This window comes from Linepithema humile, chromosome 3 (genome assembly GCF_040581485.1).
Source record: "Linepithema humile isolate Giens D197 chromosome 3, Lhum_UNIL_v1.0, whole genome shotgun sequence".
Taxonomy (NCBI): Eukaryota; Metazoa; Arthropoda; class Insecta; order Hymenoptera; family Formicidae; genus Linepithema; species Linepithema humile.
Genome location: NC_090130.1, coordinates 13,222,156 through 13,243,347, shown reverse-complemented (window position 1 = coordinate 13,243,347; position 21,192 = coordinate 13,222,156). Strand labels below are relative to the sequence as shown.

Here is a 21,192-nt window from a genome sequence, read left to right as displayed (position 1 = left end):
ATCTTCAATCTTTAATACGTAGTTTGATATGGGCTTAACCCAACGGATTGTTAATATATGTTAATGAACTGTCAAAATTATAGCTTCGTGTAATGTAATGTCAGATTTATTCATATGTACTACATAAGTACATTTTTAAAAAAATAATATACATTTTTTTATATAATTTGTACATAGTACATAAGTATATTCTTAAAAAAATAATATACATTTTTGATAATCTGTCAAAAATTTTTATCTAATTTGTCGACAAAGTATTTAAAAATATAAAAACTTTACTGAATTAAAGAATATAATTTGTACATAGTATACATAAGTATATTCTTAAAAAAATAATATACATTTTTGATAATCTGTCAAAAATTTTTATCTAATTTGTCGACAAAGTATTTAAAAATATAAAAACTTTACTGAATTAAAGAATATAATTTGTACATAGTATACATAAGTATATTCTTAAAAAAATAATATACATTTTTGATAATCTGTCAAAAATTTTTATCTAATTTGTCGACAAAGTATTTAAAAATATAAAAATGAAACCGTGTGAGCTTCGGCGGACGCGGATTAGCTCGCCGGAATCCAGGTTCGGTCGGTTGGGGGTATGTCAAATAAACCAAATGCTCGTTTATAACAAAATAATGAAACAGCGTTTATTGAGAAAGATGTTGATACGATTTGCCTCGAATGATCTGCTACAATGCTCGTGCATACATGCGAAGCGTGTGCAAGATGAATTTGAAATAGCATACAAATTAGCCAAATATCGGTGAAGTAATTAACAAGTGATAGCGAAATAGTTCTTTAAAGCGGCGTGAAATGAATACAGAGTAGCGTGAAGATAAATGCAAGATATCGGCAAAGGCGAAATAATTATTTAAGCAATGGTGAAATAATTATTTTAAAGCGGCGCAAAATAAAAGCGAAAGCAACGCGAAAATATGCAAGATATCGGCAAAATGAAATAATTATTCGAGCGGCGGTGAAATAATTATTTAAGGCGGCGTAAAATAAATGCGAAGTATACGTGAAAATCAATGCGAAGTATGCGTGAAAATCAATGCGAAGTATCGTAATAATGAAATAATTATTTGAGGCGACGGTGGAATAATTATTTAGTATGACGTGAGGCGTCCTGGTGCGGTCGGCGAGAGCGCAAGCGCGGGCGATCGTGTCGCAACGGTTGGTACAAGACGGAGCGCTCGTCGGTGAGTGCGTTCGTAGTATCGCGAGTCTGTTCGATCGTAGATCGATGCGGACTATTCGGCGGCGCGGATTGGTCGACGCGGTGTTGCTTGCCGGACGGATTACAGTTATGAAATCCCGGCGAATAAACGCGGTATGCGGACTTAGGCTGCCGATTACGTTCGGCGGGAGTACGAGGATGCTCGTACGAAGACGGAATTTAGAATAGCGACCTGGCTAGGTATGCGGAAATGCCCGCAATACAGAGTTCGGTGGCCTAGAGGAACCAAGTACGCTTGGCGGGTATACGAATATATTCGTATGCGGGAATCAAGAATACCGAGGACGCTCGGCGGTACACGAGGATACTCGTGTGCTGGCACAGGTATACGAAAAACTGAGTATGCTCGGTTGAGGACTACGAGGACACTCGTAGAGGGATGTTCGCTGTCTATCAGCGAACGGAATCTGGTGAGAAGACGTTCAGCCGGGCCTCTTTTATACCCGGCTGGCGGCCGAATGATTTCGAATCGGCAAGCATCGGCGGTTTCGGCGGCGAGTCCCCCACAATACGGAATTTCGGAACGGTCGGGTGTGGGGGATTTTCGGCGGTTGACCGCCGCTGTTTTTGATAGGAAATTTATCGGCGCGCGATGCGCCCTTGGTGGGCTACGGACGATGGACGGTCCGTAGCCGTAACGATGCAGCGGGCTGCATCGTTACAAAAACTTTACTGAATTAAAGAATATAATTTGTACATAGTATACATAAGTATATTCTTAAAAAAATAATATACATTTTTGATAATCTCAGTTAAAAATTTTTATCTAATTTGTCGACAAAGTATTTAAAAATATAAAAACTTTACTGAATTAAAGAATATAATTTGTACATAGTATACATAAGTATATTCTTAAAAAAATAATATACATTTTTGATAATCTGTCAAAAATTTTTATCTAATTTGTCGACAAAGTATTTAAAAATATAAAAACTTTACTGAATTAAAGAATACAAATAAAACAAAAATAGTTATTAATAAAGATTTTAAATCGGTTTAAAACAATCATAAAATTTTTTTTTGTTTAAGCTTTTCTACCTTTGGCATTTCGCAACCATGACCTGAGGGATATTAATGCTTCACTTAGATCACTTTCTTCAAATTTCAACAAAAGTGTACCTGAAAAAATTAACACACGTACGAATTAAAAAATATCATTCACAAAATTAAAAAAATAGGAATAAGGAAAAAAAAAATTAATAAAGTTTAAAAATTATACAATAAAAAAGCTTATCAACAAAAACAAGTGATAATGTAAATAAATATTGAGCTAGATCTCTCTTTTTCTCTTGCTCTTTTCTTTTTCTTCCTTCCTTTTTCCTTAATTAAGTTTTAAAAAGCATATTACATATATATATTATATGTATACTATAAATATTTGCGTGCATGTGCGCTTCGCGGAAACCAAACTCTTCATTCAATCACTAACCTTGTACTAATTCCCATAATTTGGTAGATTTAAAAGCAAATTTAGCTCCATGACCATCAAAGTTGAACTGTTGAGCAAGAGAGTTACTCATAAGATTTGACATAAGCTTAGGTATTGCTCGAGCTTCATCATTGCCCAAAGAAAAAGACTTTAAATAGTAGCACTGAAATAAAACATGAATTTTGATATAAAAATAAATACATACATAGATACATTATCATAATCAAGTTAAAAAAATATATAGTTTAATCATTAGGACAACCAAAGTATGCTACGGCCTTTTTTTTCATCATTTGAATAAAAAATGTTTTTGCGAAAACCAAACTCAAGGTTATCGGAAATAATTTTATTACATTGAACATTCACCATAAAAACATGTAAAACATTACTCACTGTGTCTGCAAGCTGTATATCGTTTGAAAGAAATTTCTCAAATCTTTTGACCTGCTCTATAGTATCTAAAGGAAGTGCAGGCATATTTGAAGGTTTAGATAGAATTTTTTCTTCTGGCAGTAAAATTCTGTTCATTTTAGATTGATTTATAAGTATCATGTCAAGTTTGACTCTCATGTTGTCCACTTTTTTACCCAATTTTGTTAGGAATTCTTTCAAATCTGTATATTATATAATAGATCATTAAATAATTAATAAAAAACTGAGAAAAAATAGACACATGTATACTTTTTATTAGTTTCAAATTGATGTTTAAAACAATTTAACACTAAATCTACCGCAGTTAAATAACCGTTTTCAAATTTTGTTTTAAACAGTTTTGCATTCTTATCGCATCATCATAACTTCACGACTTTTCTTAATTATAAGTAGATTTAGTGTTAAGAAAACGAGTTGACTTTTTTTCCTAAACAATATATTATTAAACATAGTTTATAATATATATAATACTAAACCTGTATTCCAGTTTGTCGAAGCAGTCTGTGATAGAGTTAATGAATCAGTTTCATCTATTTCTTCAGTGGCAAATTCATTTAACTCTCTTGATGATTTCTGATGTATATCACTTATTGTGGATAAATTACAGGGACGCTGAATCTGAATTGGGTTTTGAATCTTATTTGATGGAGATTGATAGAAAGACCCAGACTGAGTGTCATTGAACATCTCATTACCAAGTGATGACTCTTCAATAAGTTGCATGTTTAACGATGACACAATTGACGACGATTGTGAGTCAGACTTGCAACTCTCATTTGTCTCAAAATTTTGCTCTAGCGGTTCAGAGCACAATGTGCTATGAACTACTTTCATTTTTACAGGTAACTTATATATATTTTCCAAAGACATTGCTTTCTTTCGTTGCTGTGCCTTATCAGCTGCCTGCTGTCTCAGATTAATAATTTTATGCAGTAACTTGTTCTGCTTAACACTGGCTGTAGTCGGAGCAGTTACTGTCTTGCCTTGCTTCTTATTAGAAACAACTATCAGTGGATTAATATTCTCCTTTAAAGCAATGTTTAAAGACTTCCTTGGAGATGAATTAGCGGCAAAAGGTGGTGGAAGAGGAGCAGCTGGTATTTTTGATTTTGATTTATCTTGCTTGCATTTTTTAGATCTATCAGAACTAGATGAATCATCGTCAGATGAGAATGGATTTATAAATCGTTTTCTTCTCATGCCCCTGCCCATCTGACATCCTGAATCACTTTCATAGGCAGATGCAAATTGTTCAAAACCTCTTGCGGCATTTCTTGCAGCAATATATGTTTCTGTGACAAATATAAAATAAAGTTGTTAGGAGTGCACAAATTTCACTCACTCACGTACTCTCTTTTTCTTTCTCTTTTTGCGAAACAATATCATAATTTATAATAAAGTAAAATTCCTAACATATATAATACTTTTAGAACTTTAAAATATATTAAATCTTATAAAAACAAAGTTAAAAATAAATTTCTTTTATTTTCTAAAAAAAATATAGTGATATCTGAAAGTTGTACCAAATATGTTATAGTTTATTACTACGCTTCGACATTATTTAAAATGTTATATTCAATAAAAAAAAAAAACTAATTTTGTGTTTCTAAACATATAATACTCTTCTGTGTATTTATTTATCAAAAGTAAACTCTTAAAGATATTTGTAACTGTCATATTACATTTCCTGTTATCTATTGATTTAATTAATAATTATAAGCTCAAATATTTCAGTAAGATATTCTGAAAAAAATAAAATTGAGATTTAAAATCACTTGGCGTGTCTCATTTATAAAAAATTAATTAAAAATATAATGTTTTATAGATTAACAATTATAACTAATATATTCGGAAATTTGTAAATTTATGTTTTAGTTTGATTCGGGCACGCCAAATTCTTTTAAGTCTTGATTTTACTTTTTTTAATATAACATACTTCACTTTTTTTAACATAATATTATAAAACATACCATAATATCTTTTAACTTCTACTTCCAACTGTTGCCAGGTTTCATCTGCTCTTGCCTCGGAACGCACTAATTTGCCCGCAATTGAATTATTCTTTGGCCAAAGAATCTTTCCAATCATATTTTTATCAATTTGTACTAACCATTTGGCCAGAGCAACCTCATAATAAACGTTATCATCTTCCGCAGTTGGTAAAAATTTTACAACAATAAACTGCAACATAAAATAATAAAATGTAAAATAAATGAATAAATTGCAAAGCTTTTTAATAATACAAAATAAAGAGTAAGTATAGAAAATTGATAAATACATAAGCAAATTTATGAATCTTTATCAGCCATAATCCAATTTTGATAAGATTTGTAAAAACACAAATGTAGAAAAAATAGTGCAAAAAATACTCCTGATATGAGTGTAATCCACTATTGACTGAGTAAAAATTAATTGATTTGCTTTATTAAATAAATTTTAAAATCATAAGAAACTAACATGATTCATGAAATTGCATTCACATATAATATATACGTATTGCAGACACATATAATGTACCAGCAGCACATGTGTCAGAAAGTGAAAGATCGCACAAACAATTGAATCATTACAATAATGGCATAGTATGCAACAATGGAACACATAGAAAAAACTGCAGACCATCAGGCATTAACCAACATTTGGCTTCTATATTTTCCACAGAAATGACATGTCTTACATTGTCTAAATTTGAAACTTTTAATATGCCTAATCTTGAGGAAGGAAGTGGATAGGTGTAATAATCTTCCATTTGATGAAATTTGTTGCCAATTAGAAATACCAAATTGTTTCTTTGAACAATGTTAACAAGAACATAAATATTTTCTTCAGATGTCCTAAAGCATGAATTTTTATGACCAATTTTCAATTTTACATTATCAATGCACAAACAACGAAAATGGGAACCATTGATTTGTTCTTCTGCGTTTATGTACATCTGTGAGAGAGACAGAACTTTTCTTCCATTTGACAATTTAACTGGCACTTTTTTTGTTCGCTCCAAATCGCGATAGGCAACTTGATGTAAAGGTTTATAACACGATTTTAAAGAACTTTTCAAAGATTTCAAAAAATTCTCGTACACAAATGCGCTAAAATTATCTAATGGTCCGTAATCTTTGCACTCTTGTGACAAATGACATAAAGAATGAATATTATATACCACAAACTTATTGCCGTATAAAATTGCAGAATGCCGGATAAATATTAACAGCAATTTATGAGCATAATTACACATCAATTTGACTAGTACAGGACTACATAAAATGTACACAGCAGCTTGAAAAAGCAAATAATGTTTGTACACATCTTCTTTTAAAACATGTTTAAACACAAGAAGTCCATCATAAAGATGTTACGTCCTGATAGATGTAGAATTTTTTCGTTGGGCTCGGCGATCGACGTAAACGGGCCTGACCGCACGAGCCGAGCGGTACGTTTAGGACTTGCGACGGGTCAGCGACTGGAAGAGTCGTTTTTACTCCGTCAACAAGTCAACCGCTCGTGGTTCCCTTTTTGGGTCAAGGAATTGAATCCCTATTACCCGGGGCGGAACCTTTGTGCGCAATTTGAGAGGGAAGGTGTGAGGGGGGTGACGAATGAGGAGGGTGTGGTTAAATGAAAAAAAAAAGGAACAAAGTTTAATTTACTAAAGACAACATTTTAATTCGATTAAATTTATAATTACGATACAAAACTTAACTCTTATTCACACGTGTTTTATATTTCTATTAGTGTATTCTTTACAAGTGTATGTGTGTGTGTGTGTGTTATTCCTCAGGGGAGAGGACTAAGTTTAGGAAATCAAACCCTGTGAATTCAGGGTTTGGAAGATGGGGAGGAGCCGCGACGTATTCGATGGTAGTGGCTTCGGAGTTGACGGATATGTTGTCGAACTCCGGATCGTTTCGTGGGAATTCCTCCAGTTGAGCCTCTACTGGAGGAGGATAGAAGCGGACAGGCGAATGGGGTCTGTACTCCAGGAACTCTTCAAGAGACGGAGAGATAGACCTAGGAGAAGGAAGTAGAGGAAAGTCGAACACGGGAAAGGGTTGAGGAGGTGGTTGAGGAAATTCCTGAGGAATCGGTGGTAATAGAGGAGGTTGGTCTGTTTGCGTGTGAGTGCTTGTACGGGCATTATTAAATGGGGTGTGTCGCCTAATTCTAATGGGTCTTACAGTGACCCTCGCAGCGTATCTAACGTATGGCGGGAGAAATATAGCTAAACAGAGAGCAAATGCCGAGAGATCCGAGCGGTTCCGACGATTGTTGGGTCGCGGCGAATGTTTAGTTCTCACTGACAAATAACACAAAAAAGATTTTTAACCGAAATAGGGACGGATTACATAAAAAGAAATAAGAGAATACTAAAGAGAGGAGGAAAAAAAACAAATGAACTAACTTACTCGTTGTAGGATAGTTTCAAGTCGGGTTGACTATGTTCGGTGGTTCTGAGCAGGCGCCCCGTTGAGGGAAGGCGTTATATGAGCGTTGGACCCCTTTTTTTGTAAACGCGTGGGCACCCTGCTGCGGGATGGTGTCGTCAGGGTGATGGGCCTTCTACTTGAGATGCACCACGAGATGATCGCGACAAGGTATCAACTGACTTTACTCTTTGATTCGCGCCCCCGAACTACTCGAAAAACTGTTTGAGCTAAACGGAATAACTGCGCAAAACTGCTTGAAAAATTGTGTGTGATCGTCCGGAGCCACCAGAACACGGGTTTTTATACTTTTTCTTTGGGGTAGATCCCTTTGGAAAATCTTAGGTTTTTGGAGCGGGGATCGAATAGGAATTAGTCTTGCGAGAAAATTTTTAATGTGGGGGAGGATGGCGTCATTTTTAGCTAATAGGATTGGGTTTAGATGATTAGGTTACTTGAAATGAGATAGGAAGAAAGAGGCCCTAACGAATAAGGAATAGCGTCGTTTCGGGTCCATATATGATGGGGGTAGGTTTTTGAGGTGGCGTAACCCGGTTGGTGTTAATTAGTATAGGTGGGGTGCATCTCAGTGTCTTAAGATCTGGGTGGGCGTAGTCTTTAGACCATACGATGGAATGATGGGTGGTCTATAGAAGTGCTTGCCCCGATTCTCGGCTTTCGGATTGGGTGGTTAAGAATCGGTATATAAGTTCGCAAAGCCTTGGGTCACTGATCTAATAAATTTGACAGTTTACGACTGTCGCGTGCCCTTGGTGTCGCGTGGAGAGTGCGACTAATGCATCTCGGTTTCCCAGACCTACTAAACACGTGCGCCGTATCAGGTGTCGCGCCTTCTCGGCATGCGACTGCGGTCATTCCCCGATCGTTACTCGGTAAAACCCTATCTACTAGCTAAAGTTCCCGTAGGTGGAATCCAAGAGTATGACTAGTTGGTGCCAGTTTTTTCTTTTTATCTCTTACTCTAACCGTCTGGAGTCGGTTAAGGACTCCAGCTACCGCGAAGTTTTGACTTTTACGGTTTTTCTGGCGACGATAGGCACGCTGAGCGGCCAAGGTATTTTGAAATATCCATGCTATTTTTCTCCGTGAGAAGATTCGAGCTCCTGGTGTCTCATGAGAAAAACAGCTCTGGCGTTATAATATTTCTTAAGAGTTTTGTTGGTTCCGCGTTTACTAGGTCTGGTATTTAATGAAAAGAAAAGAATCGTGTAGTCTGATCAGGACGTAACAAAGACATAAACGTCGTTCCTCTGTGCCTTTATACATTTTCCAGTAGTCCAATGGTCTGGGTGGTCGATTAAAATCACTTGGACAAAAAGCAGTAAGAAATATGAGCAAATCAGAAACTCTGCTTTTGTCTTTTCGTGAAAGCTTCCAGGGTTCATTCCACTCTATCCAGGCGGAAAGCAATCGTCTAAAGGCACCATGCCATACTAAATGAACAGAATCAAGTCTGAATTGTGATATCATATTTGCAATTCTAAGTAAAATAGTCTCTCCAATGTGATGCAATTGATCATCTTGATTTCTAAAAGATTCATCTGTGCGTAGTGGGGCATCTAAATCCAAAAAAATCATACGGCCATCGATATATTCTCCCATAACAGTACATTTCTCACATGCACCGTAACCATTGTGACCCACACAACATTTCACAAGAGAACGTGCAGGAGCATCTAAGATAAAGTTTCTTAAAATAAATGGATATCTGACACCATTGCATATATATCCATGTTCTAAAAGATGTTCTATTTCAGCAACAAAATCATGCAAATAAGAGTGAACATCAACGGGATCCCATTCACCAACATACAAACCAATCAAAAAAGGTTCGTTATCTGTATGTACAAGACGACCCAACACTGGCCAAAATTTTAAACGTGTACTTTTTGTTATAGGCAATCCATCCATGTTAACATCAATAGTTATGTTGCCATATTTGTCCAAATAATTATCCAATAACATTGCATCTAAATTTTTCACAATTCCTTTATACCACAACATTGATCCATCAGGAAGTTTACAGATATCAAGATGTTTAGGTGTTCGCAGCAAAGTCTTGTAACTTTTTGGTAAAGTTGGAAAGATTGGGTTTAATCTAAGTAACAAATTATCGAGCTTTTTTTTTGAAATATATCCGTCATAAATAGCCCACTCTCTCAAATTTTCTGCAACATAGTTAGCCTTCTGCTCCTCAGTTTCAAAATAATTTTCATTTATATCTTTATCATAATCATTGCTATTTTCTGAAGCATCATCTTCTTGATCAACTTTATCTTGCAATACAATGTCATCATTTTCATCATCTGACAAATCAAGCACCCCAATCACTTCTTGTTCATTATATTCTGCTTGTTCTCTTTTATTTTCATTATTTTCCAAGACAAATGCTTGAGGAATATTAATATCTTGCGCTTCATTTATTTCTACTATATCATTCTGAATTCTAAGTGGACTTCTATCTGAGACAAAGTTTCTATCACTGACATCCATGTACTCCTCGTCTGAAGACGTATTATTAGGCTCAATAATTCTGTTCCTTAACCTCTCAATCAATGTCACTTTTTCAAGATTCTTTTCTGCCCGCTTCACTCTTTGCATAAAATGTTTTCGCAACTGCATAAAAATATAATATAATACTTTAGTAATATAGTATAAGTACTTTAGAAATCTTAAATATTATATTGCATTATATTACACAATTATGTACTGTGTTATTACACAGTATTACTTTAAATATTATTAAAGCATGTGCTAAGAAAAAATATAGCATTGTAGTGTACTGTGCTTTAATGATATTTCAGATGTTACAAAAGAGCGTAACAATTTATTGTACTGTAGTAATATCTTAAATATTATTATAAAGTGCAATACATTACAATTATGTACAATGTTTTATTATAATATGCAATATTGTTTTAAGGATCACTGAAACATATACTGAGAAAAAATACAGCATTGTAGGATGCTTGGGTAGCTTGGGATGCTTGGTAGGATGCTTTCCTTGGGAAAAGAATCGTGCACTTACCGGTTTTTCTTCATTCTCCATTTTCCACTGTTTTATAGCAGCACACACGAGACAAAACAGCACAGCACGTGAATAGGTTACGGCCAGTGATGCAAGATCGAGCATCCTGCATCAAGCACCACATGAGGGAAGAACCCCTACCATGGCGGCACCACACAAGCGAGCATCTCGCATCTAGCGTACGACTCATATGCTATTGGAATGGCGAGTGCACACGGACGCGTGACGTCAGCGATGCTCGCTTGTTGGTGCCGCCATGGTGGGGGCTCTTCCCCTCATGTGATGCTTGATGCAGGATGCTCGATCTTGCATTACTGGTTACGGCATTCGCGCGGCAATACTTATTGAGCCTGAGCGGTATGAAAGGCAACGTAACCAATCATGGCTGCGTTCCCATTTCGTCTCACTCAGTGCAGTATCCAGTGGCCGCCATTTTGCTGGATACTGCACTGGAGAAGCGTTCCCAAATTACTGGACTGGCTAGTGGCTAGTGACAGCCTCGCACACGTATTAGCTCGTATAACCTAAATAAAATTGTTAGTTGATATATAAATAGTGTTGAAGCAATTATTGCTAGTAAAGATTATTATATCGGTAAGTAAATATTTCAATTAGCAATGTATTAATAAGTGGTAGCGTTATTTTTAAATATTATAACGACGATTATACCGATTATTTGTTTGTATAACTTCACATTTAAAAACAATAAATTATTGTATTATAATGTTTATTGTATATAATTATTGTACATAATTTTATTTTTTCAGTACACATTGATTTTTTTTTTGTTAAAGTGTTGTGATTATTGCAGGAAATATATTCTATAAAGAACAAAATTAGGAATGGCAGAAAACAAGGATGCACTGATTGCTATCGCAATCCAAATGTTTGATTCGTCTAGTAATGATTCATCAGACACTGACAGTGATGAAGAATTAATAAATGCAATTCCAATGATTAGAGGCAAAAGGCCTAGAATACTAAATTATATAGAAGTTATTGCTTTGTATGATGATGAAGAATTTAAATCACATTTTCGGTGAGTAATACATAATGTTCTAAAATATTAGTATTTTAAATAAAATTATATACAATTATATCATTACAATTATATATACTAATAACATTTTTACAGTCTACGTAGAAATACCTTTCAATATATTTTAAACTTGATACGACCAGTACTGGAAAAAGTTCCAGATAATCCTGGAAGGGATCCTATATCGGCTTGCAGGCAACTGTATATTGCATTGTGGATGTTAGCTGCTCCCGACTCGTACAGGTATAAACAAAAATAAATGCATGTTATTAGATTGAAATATTTCATTCAATTGCTCTAAGATATTTTCAGTAATAAAACATTATGATTACAGATCTGTATGTACAAAGTTTGATGTTGGAAGGGCAACTGCTTGGCGATGCGTTCTAAGAGTAACAAAAGCATTATATAGGTTACGAAATACGTTTATATCTTGGCCTACAAGAGCACAAGCTGAACAGACTTGGACTAAAATGGAACAACGATATGGATTCCCAGGTGTCATCGGCGCAGTTGATGGTACTCTCATTAAAATAAGTGCACCTGCAAGAAATCCAGAAGCATACATATGTAGAAAAAACTACCATGCAATTCAATTACAGGTAAATGTTACTAATGATGTTTGAAAATATGTGGATGTATATCCACATATTTTCAAACATCGTTATATTATTATATTATTATATGTGGATGTATATCTACATATTTTTTGTGATTGACATATTATTTGTAATTTTTTGTGTATTTTCAGGTTGTATGTGATGCAGATTTAAGGTTTATACATTGTTACGCAGGACAACCAGGCTCAGTCCATGACATGCGGACATTTATGTATTCCGGATTGCAACAAAAATGCAATCCGCAATTCTTCCCTGAAGACAGCCACTTACTCGGTGATGCAGCGTACACAATCCAGCGAAATGTAATGGTTCCTTACAGGGATAACGGTCACTTAACAGAAGCTGAAACTAATTTCAATAAGAAATTATCATCAGCCCGTATGATTGTGGAACGGTCCCTTGGATTGCTGAAAGGACGTTGGCGGTGTTTGTTGGACAAACTTTCGATGACAAGAACGGACTTGATACCACGTTACATCATCGGTTGTTGTGTTTTACACAATCTTTGTTTATTAAGGAACGATGAAATCGATATCCCGATATTGGTAGAAAATCGTTATATGTTACAAGAATTACATCCACTCGATGTGAATGTAAACGATCGGAATGAAGGTATTGTGAAACGTGAGAATCTAACTCGCTTATTAAATTAAATATAAGTTTTGTTGAAAATAAATTAACATTGCATTTGTATTTGTGATCATAATTTGTATTTGCGAACAATTTAAAATGTACATTAAAATTAAGTTCATGTGTATCAAATAAATGTGTAAATAAAAATTATAATTATATTTATATTGAAAATTATAACGAAAACATTGAAAATGAAAATAATTTCTTTTTTTCTCTTTCCTTATTGTTCTGACTTATTATTTATTAATTCGCTGTTTACTAATTTCCTTATTTGACTAATCTATTTTTTTTTACAAACAAAAAGTATGACAACAGTATGACAATTGTGTATACATTTACATAAAACAAATTTGAAATAAAAGAATAAATAAAAAAAACATTGCAAATAACTAAGCGTAAAAAATAGCTACGACTAAAACTCAAAATAATTCGTGTTTGGAAACAAAGTATAAAAATATTAAAAACATAATAAAATTAAAAAAAAAAAACGGAGCACTCTTTCGTTAACTTGATGACAGTGTAGCCTCGTTTGCACTATGTAGCTGTCTGCCATGGAGATCCCAATAATGCTGTAAATTTACAAAATATTACTTAAAAAGTTATACAAAATGTTTATTCTGTGAAATAAACTAAATAAAATTTTTTTAAACAAATTTACCGCTTCTGCACTATTGCTCATTATTGTTTTATGTCCCGTAGAAATTGGACATATCATCATTCGTCGAGCAACTAAAATGTAAAAATAATAAAAATAATAAATCAATTTTCAATTTTTGCAGTACAAAATCACCATAATTTGATCATGGATAGTTAATAATTATTAAATTTACTATTTATTCGACAGATATATCGCACTTACCCTTTTCAAATAATTATTTTTTTTCCATAATATGATCCACCAACTTTTGCAGCAAGCTTAATTTTCTCTTCTGATATTCTTCCGAAGATTTTCTGTATAACCTTTTCTCTTCTAAAATTTCATGCAGAACTTTGGTCCGAGATTTTTTGACTACTTTTTCGTCAGTATCTGCAACAAGAAATAAAATTGAAAAATGTTAATCATAATTTAATGTAAGTTTATTTTTGCAAATAAAATAATTAGTTATATATTAATTTATTTTATAAGTACTTACTTGGCGAAACGTTTTCTCGATTGCCATCTCTCTCGTCACCATTTTCAAAACTACTATCTTGCAGTTCATTACTTGCAACCGCAACAGGATCCACCCATGGTTGTTTTCGAAATATGGCCTTGAGTTCCTGAAAACAATACAATTTATTATTGTAATAATAATCTTTCGACCAAAAACATAATTGATATAATGTTATACTTTACATCAAAATATTTGAATGTCATTAAATCATTCCCAGACTGCTTATTGTGATCGATAATCTTTCTGTATCTTCTTTTTAGAGCATCCATTTTATTTGCACATTTATTTGAGGGAATGTCATAGCCCATTTTTTTCATGTCTTCGGAAACCTGCTTCCACATTTTACGAAGCAACACTTTCCCACTTTTCATTTTTTCTTGTTGTTCGCGATATGTGCTTATTAAAAGCAGAATTTTTTCATGTGTCCATGTGGCGTCATGAATATCTTCTGATTCTGTAAATATATTTGTTTCATCAATAAATAATGAACTATTTATGCAATATTTATTTAAATTAAATTTGTAAGTGTAAAATTATTACCTGCATTATTCGAGAAATTTTGAGTCTCAGGTTCTTCAACAGTTTCATCAACGCTTTTCTGAATGGGCTCATTCGGTTGTTGATCCCGAATGAGGCCATTCAAAACTGATTGAGCAAAATGTATATCTGTAAATTATTCACAATAAAATATTTATATGGATTTTATATATAATAATCTGTGCAATTTGAAGTCAGTTTAACCTCAAACTATACAGATAAATTTCGAAAAAAACGTTACCAATTGCTATCCGCTTTGCATCTTCTGGCGACAGAAACGTCGTATACAATATATTTGTTTCTGCATCTAATAATTGTGTCCGTATTTTCTTTTTTTGCACGTAACATTTCCCGGCCGACGACATTCTGAACGAGGTACGATTGTCACTAGCCAGTCCAGTAATTTGGGAACGCTTCTCCAGTACAGTATCCAGCAAAATGGCGGCCACTGGATACTGCACTGAGTGAGACGAAATGGGAACGCAGCCCATATAAATGATCGATATTGATTGGTCAATATAGCACCCGCAAAAATCAAAATTACTAAAACAATTTTTCCGTAAAAATATTATATATATATATATAATATTAAGATAATATAATATTAAAGAACAATTTATAATCGATTATAATTATATATGCTGCTGACAGCCTCGAGTAAAAGAGAACAGACATAATGCTATCTCTTTCTTTTTGCAGGTATAGCTATCGACCATATATGTAGACATCATTATTAATTTTATAATCTCCAAAATCATGACCGACAGAAATTGATTCGCGCAAATACAAAGTAAATATTAATATTAGACCAAAAATACATTTTATGAGATTATTTTTTTAACCACAAAATTTTTGTGTTTTTATCCTGATGAGGCTATATTGCATTAATATATTTACTTATTGTTAAAAGTCTATTAGACATCTATTAGATGTCGAAAGATAATTTGTAATCCAAACAGTGTTTGATAAACAATACATCGCTATTGTGTAAATATTAAGTTTTAATTTTGTATAAGGAAATAAATGACACAAAATTACATGGCATCTAATTTAGATATTTCTAGACATTATTTTAGACTAGATGGCTCCGACATCTAATAGACGTATATCCGATCTTGTGTTTCTCCCTGAGTCGTTTAAGAGGAGCAACTTTAGTCTTTGAGCAAATGAGTTGAATTTGAGCGTCGTCAATGTCACTATGAACGCGGAGATAAACGACAGCGGCGATTGCACTTTGAGATGCGTCCGCGAAACCGTGCACTTCCACTGCGAGATTCGAAGCACTTGTTCCAAACCAACGTGGAATAGAGAGACGAGAGACGTATTCGAGTTGAGCGACGTAGCTTGTCCATCGTGACTTTAAATTTTCCGGGAGCTCGTCATCCCAGTCGAGCCGTATAGCCCACAGCTCTTGCATGAGCATCTTCGCGGTAACTGTGACAGGTGTAATCCACCCGAGTGGATCAAACATGCGCGCAATGAGCGATAGCACTGAGCGTTTTGTAATGCAATTTTTCGAGATCGTGAGCGACGGCGGAGAAAACACGAAACTGTCTGATTGGCGTTCCCAAAGCACACCGAGAGTATGATGTATCGCACTGTCGTTGACTGAGAGCGTCGAAGATGTTTCGCGATCACAAGCAGGAATATCGTCGAGCAGATTAGAGTCGTTAGCAATCCATTTTCTGAGAGTAAATCCGCCCGCCGTGAGGGTATCTTTTAGTTGCGAGATTTTTTCCTTCACCCGAGAGATGCTTTCTTCGCCGGAGAGAACATCGTCGACGTATGTGTCGCGACGAAGAATTTCGGCAGCGTGCGGGCGAGTCGAATCGGAATCGAGAGCGAGTTGCCGTAAACAGCGTAGCGCGAGATATGGAGCACACGCGAGACCGTACGTTACGGTACACAATGCATAGTCTTGAGGCTTTTCATCGAGAGTGTCTCACCAAAGAATTTTTTGTAACGGCCAATCTTTTTCGTGTACGCGGATCTGCCGATACATTTTCTCGATATCGGCCGCAAACACGTATCGATGCCGTCGCCAACGGAGGAGAATGTCCGCGAGATCCGTTTGCAGTTTCGGCCCGATAAGGAGACACTCATTTAACGAAAAACCGCGATTTGTTTTTTGCGATCCGTTAAACACAACGCGCAGTTTTGTGGTCGTGCTGGTTTCACGCGTAACACCGTGATGCGGGAGAAAAAACTCGCGAGATTGAGCGCGGTCTGATGCGACGGGACGCATGTGATCGAGAAAACGATACTCACGTAAGAAGTCGATATACTGTTTTTTGAGCGATGGAATCGATTCGAATCGTCTTTCCATGCGATGCCACGCCTTGAGTGCGATAGAGCGAGAGTCACCAAAATCGCTAACATCTTTTTTGAGCGGCAAGCGTACAACAAATCGTCCGTTGACGTCGCGAGAATGAGTCACTTTGAAATGTTTTTTGCACTGAGATTCTTCTGGAGACATCGAGACTTGAGAGGCAGGCGTGATTTCTTCTTGTGTCCAGAAGCGTTGGAGGAGCTCAAGGAGCTCAGAGTCGAGAGAGCACTGAAGACCGATGATTGAGTTTCGTTCCATGGCGTTGGTCTTCGGATTATCGTTTGAGAGGGGCCCTGATAGCACCCATCCGAGAGTCGTGTTTTGAGCGATGGGTTCGCCGATATTTCCTCGACGAATGCCGTCTTTGAGTATTAGAGCGTGCACATTCACTCCGAGTATTAGATCGATTTTTCCGGGCGTGGCAAAGTTTGGATCCGCGAGATTGAGACCTTGAATGTGCGGCCACTGAGTATATTCGACACGCGCGGGAGGTAGATAAAACGTTAATTTTGGCAGTACAAGAGCATCGATTTCGAAAGAGATTTCTTTATGCACTTGAGAGATCACTTTGAGAGAAACGAGTCCGTTTGATACGCTTGAGCTTTGAGCACCGATGCCGAGAATCGGAATAGCCGCAGCGCGACGCGAGAGTTTTAATAATTGCACGACTGATTCCGAGAGAAACGAGACTTCCGATCCTTAGTCGAGAAGCGCTCGCACTTGATAATGATCTCCGGTTGATGAAACGACGTTCACGAAAGCTGTCGCTAAGAGACCCGGAGTGCGACGGATTATCCGCGATTGAGCGATGTGACTTGATGTCGCGGAGTTTGAGATTTGTTTGGTATTCCGTTGAGGAGCAGCCGATTCTGGGAGATGAATACCTGCTGTATGAGTGGCCGGCGGAGATGATGTGATCGGCTTGGCGACTGACGTCGACGAGGCTGAGAGTGCAGCTGATGCACCGATCGATGTGTTACTAGCCTGATAATGTAACGTGGAGTGATGTTGCTTGTGGCAGAGACGACAGCGCTTTGTTGAACGGCATGATTTCATTTGGTGAGGCCCGAGACAATTAAAGCAGAGATTTTTCGAGATGATAACTTCTTTTCGTTGCGCTGGTGTCTTTTCGAAATACTTAGGACACGAGGAGATGTAATGAGTCGATGAGCACAACGCACACTTTTGCTCGATCACAGCAGCGGTATATGCACGAGCGTTAGCTGAAGATCGTGACGAATTTGCGTGCTGCTTCCGAGAATTCGTTGTTCGTTCGAAGGCTTCGAGAGTGAGAATACGACCGAGAAGAAATTTCTCGAAGTCGGCGAACGATGGTGCTTGCGATGTGGCTCCGAGTGATTTTTCCCACTCCTTTACAGATTCGACATCTAATTTGCGAACTGTCATAAAGATGAGAATAGTGTCCCAGTGATGAACTGGACAGCCCAATGTTTCGAGGGCTCCGATTAATTCCTTCAGCTCGCAGAGAAGGCTACTAGTTTTACTTCCGATGCACATTCGGATTTTGCTTTGCGAATCGAAAACAGAGCGGAGAGCTGAGCATCCATGAGGATACGCGTATTGTCATATCGAGCGACGAGGGTATCCCATGCGCGATTAAATCCTTCACTCGAGATTTCTACGCTTTTCAGGAGAGTAGCCGGTTCATCCGATAAGCTCATCTTCAAATAATGAAGTTTCTCGACCGCTGAGAGATCAGTATTCGCGTTGATCATTGAAGCAAAGAGATCTCGAAAATGATTCCACTGCGAATAATCGCCGTTGAATTTCGGTAGATCAATGCGAGGCAAACGTCAAGAATGCGATGCGGACGATGAGTTCATGGAAGTTTCGGCTGTATTTTGTTGAGCTGGCGGTTCAAAACTGTCGAGGATAGTGAGCATAGTGCCCTGAGCTTCGGCAAATTTTTCTTCACATTGCTCGTAGATGTGATCGACAATGTAATCCAGCTTTTTCAATTCTGGCGATTTCAGCTTGTATAGGTTTTCGTGTTGGGCCTGAAATTTCTCCCAGTTTGATTTTAAAATCGCTAGGCGACTTTGAACAGCACCGCGAGTGGTCTTCGAAGGACCGAGCTTTTGTAGATTCTCGCAAGCGCGAGCGATGAGGCCGAAAAGTTCATACTGGCGATCGAGAAGGGCTTCGAGAGTCATTCTGCCGATTCTTGATAATGAGAAGTTCGAGAGTCAATACACACAATCACATTTGAACGTTGAACGAAATGGAGATGTCACTTATTTTAACCGCGGTGAGAGATGTTCAACACTATTTTCACATGCGGGATAGAGAGATGCGATTAGCCTTGAGATATAGATGAATCGATAAACTAGACGAATCACTTTCCGAGAAATACGTAAATCTCGAGAATTTCGGTAACGAGAGAGCGCGAACTACGCTCACGATCCGCGAATCCGGCTCGAAGGACCAAAAAATGTTGAGAGATACGCGAGATTCCGGCACTGGCGACGTCGAAATATTCGAGATAGGAAGGTGATTAGAGGAGAACTTGTCGTGTAAATCGATTTATTTCTTTCGAACGCTGAGAGACGACTGCTGCCGTCTGCAGACGGCAAGCCGTGAATTTTGACAAACAGATATAAGGAGGGGGAACAGTTTCGATAGATTTATGATATCTAAAGTACCGATAAAGCGAGAGTATACATATAAATATAGAAGACATATGAGTCCTTTGTAATGCGAACTCGAAGTCGGCGCGAAAACAACAAAAAAAGCGCGCAAATAAGTACGCGGAGAACGGTGTTTATAGAATTTAGCGCGATAACATTTACAAATAATGCTTGCTAGTGATTCGACTTTTCACAACGACCGTTCTCGATGAATTTAAGAAAATTTAACAAAGAATATTATTAACTATAATTTTATTACATTATTTTGTCGAAACACATATGTTGAATAACAGTCGGTTTCTTCAGATTATTTAAACCAATTACAGCTGAAAGGTGAAAATCGCTTTTCTCATGATTTTTGAAGCGAGAAGCCGCGTTTTTCCAGTTACTGTAACCTTTGGTTACAAACGCTTCTTTTGCATTCATGGATTGAGTGTTAAATGGCAGTGTCAACTTCAGATCTATCGCTTGTGTGCATATTATGCAAATTGCTTTTCTGTCGACATTTAAATTTAACCACGAAAATTCTTTTGTCCATCGTTTAAAAGCTTTAGGAATATCTTTATCTGTAACAAAATCATTTAAATATATTCGTGAGAATTTATTAAATATGTATTAAATATCATGTTTTAAATATATACTCTATACTCTTGTATCGCGAGAATATATATATTTATTTATTAAAAAATTTAGCTGTATTTTCACGCAAAAATTCTAAAAAATGTAATAAATTATAGAAAATATAGGGAATTGAAATAATTATTAACAGTTATTATGTATTTAAATTGGTTATTATATTCATACCTTGATTATTGTTTTGATCTGAAGTTTTACTAAATTTGGTCTCTTGCAAACAATTTATTGCACTCGTGTCATTTTCTTTTATGTTTTGTTTCTCCGGACAATCGGAGTCAGAGACACACGCCGCTTCACCTCGAGATTCTTTTGTATTGATAGAGATTGATAGATCGTTTCGTGGTTCAACATTTTCAAAGGCTGTATCTGTATTATTTCTCACTCGTATTATATACCTTTTCATTGTATGTAGTCGGTCTCACAAATGTACATGTACACACACAACGGCGATTGGGTTCTGTCTCTCTCACTCATATATTCCGAAACAAATAAAGACTAGTCGCTAAGATGCACGAAAGCTATAGACTAGCGCTCTTCGCGCAGAAAAATACGAACTATAAAAGAGAACTGCGTACTGCGTGAATATTTTATCGGCCGCGCTTGGTTTGCTCAGTGTGTGTAATTGAAATTTTCATCGAAATAAAAGTTCAAAAAAAATTTAATTATTTTTAGTTTAACACTTGTTATTTTCAAAAAGTTGTTTATGAAGAATTTTTCATGTGTGGAATTCCACACATGAAAAATTCTTATGTGTGGAGTACTCCACACACACCCCACAAAAGTCGCCGCCCATGCACGAGACCGTGCGTCCGTGGTTGTACGCAATGAATGAGATGCAATCGCACGGACGCGTCAGACAGTTTTATCGCTCGCGCCTCGTAAGAGGAACGTGCTTCGGACCGTGCGTCGCCGACCGCTCGTCCGGTCGGTTCGGTACTACAAGAGGTGCGGCGCGCTCGGCGAGCCGAGCGAGACGCTTGAAGCGTTTATAGAACGCTTAACACATTTTATTTTTATAC

At 36.4% G+C, this 21,192-nt stretch overlaps 3 protein-coding genes across 4 annotated transcripts; 1 reads left to right on the top strand and 2 right to left on the bottom strand.

The window, feature by feature from the left end:
* Positions 1-2,846: 2,846 nt before the first annotated feature.
* Positions 2,847-5,332, bottom strand: LOC136998343 (uncharacterized). The gene is made up of 2 exons (XM_067350879.1): positions 5,078-5,332; positions 2,847-4,399 (listed from the first exon to the last, which is right to left on the bottom strand). The coding sequence occupies exons 1-2, from the start codon at positions 5,295-5,297 to the stop codon at positions 3,561-3,563; spliced, it is 1,059 nt and encodes a 352-aa protein (XP_067206980.1). The 5' UTR covers positions 5,298-5,332; the 3' UTR covers positions 2,847-3,560.
* A 5,541-nt stretch (positions 5,333-10,873) lies between these two features.
* LOC105679287 (uncharacterized) lies at positions 10,874-12,949 on the top strand. Its single transcript, XM_012379216.2, has 4 exons — positions 10,874-11,067; positions 11,713-11,859; positions 11,951-12,218; positions 12,368-12,949. The coding sequence occupies exons 1-4, from the start codon at positions 10,874-10,876 to the stop codon at positions 12,887-12,889; spliced, it is 1,131 nt and encodes a 376-aa protein (XP_012234639.2). The 3' UTR covers positions 12,890-12,949.
* Positions 12,950-13,004: 55 nt separating this feature from the next.
* On the bottom strand, positions 13,005-15,829 carry LOC105679288 (uncharacterized). Of its 2 annotated transcripts, XR_010888907.1 has the most exons (7): positions 14,802-15,829; positions 14,564-14,689; positions 14,206-14,477; positions 14,003-14,129; positions 13,729-13,896; positions 13,528-13,598; positions 13,005-13,438 (listed from the first exon to the last, which is right to left on the bottom strand). XR_010888907.1 is itself a non-coding variant. In XM_067350881.1 (6 exons), exons 1-5 carry the CDS (start codon positions 15,049-15,051, stop codon positions 13,742-13,744), a joined length of 930 nt encoding a protein of 309 aa, XP_067206982.1. In that variant the 5' UTR covers positions 15,052-15,829; the 3' UTR covers positions 13,005-13,598; positions 13,729-13,741. The 2 variants fall into 2 exon arrangements, 1 of the variants encoding a protein (XP_067206982.1); XM_067350881.1 differs by having other exon boundaries at positions 13,005-13,598.
* Between the last annotated feature and the right edge of the window lie 5,363 nt (positions 15,830-21,192).

Coding starts and splice junctions, on each gene's coding strand:
- LOC136998343 (XM_067350879.1), bottom strand. CDS start 5,297: ATGTTGCAGTTTATTGTTGTAAAATTTTTACCAACTGCGGAAGATGAT. Junction 4,400..5,077: donor AGAAGTTAAAAGATATTATG/GTATGTTTTATA, acceptor TATTTGTCACAG/AAACATATATTGCTGCAAGA.
- LOC105679288 (XM_067350881.1), bottom strand. CDS start 15,051: ATGGGCTGCGTTCCCATTTCGTCTCACTCAGTGCAGTATCCAGTGGCC. Junction 14,130..14,205: donor TGACATTCAAATATTTTGAT/GTAAAGTATAAC, acceptor TATTGTTTTCAG/GAACTCAAGGCCATATTTCG. Junction 13,897..14,002: donor TCGAGAAAACGTTTCGCCAA/GTAAGTACTTAT, acceptor TTCTTGTTGCAG/ATACTGACGAAAAAGTAGTC.
- LOC105679287 (XM_012379216.2), top strand. CDS start 10,874: ATGCTCGATCTTGCATTACTGGTTACGGCATTCGCGCGGCAATACTTA. Junction 11,068..11,712: donor ACTGGACTGGCTAGTGGCTA/GTGACAGCCTCG, acceptor ACATTTTTACAG/TCTACGTAGAAATACCTTTC. Junction 11,860..11,950: donor GCTGCTCCCGACTCGTACAG/GTATAAACAAAA, acceptor TTATGATTACAG/ATCTGTATGTACAAAGTTTG.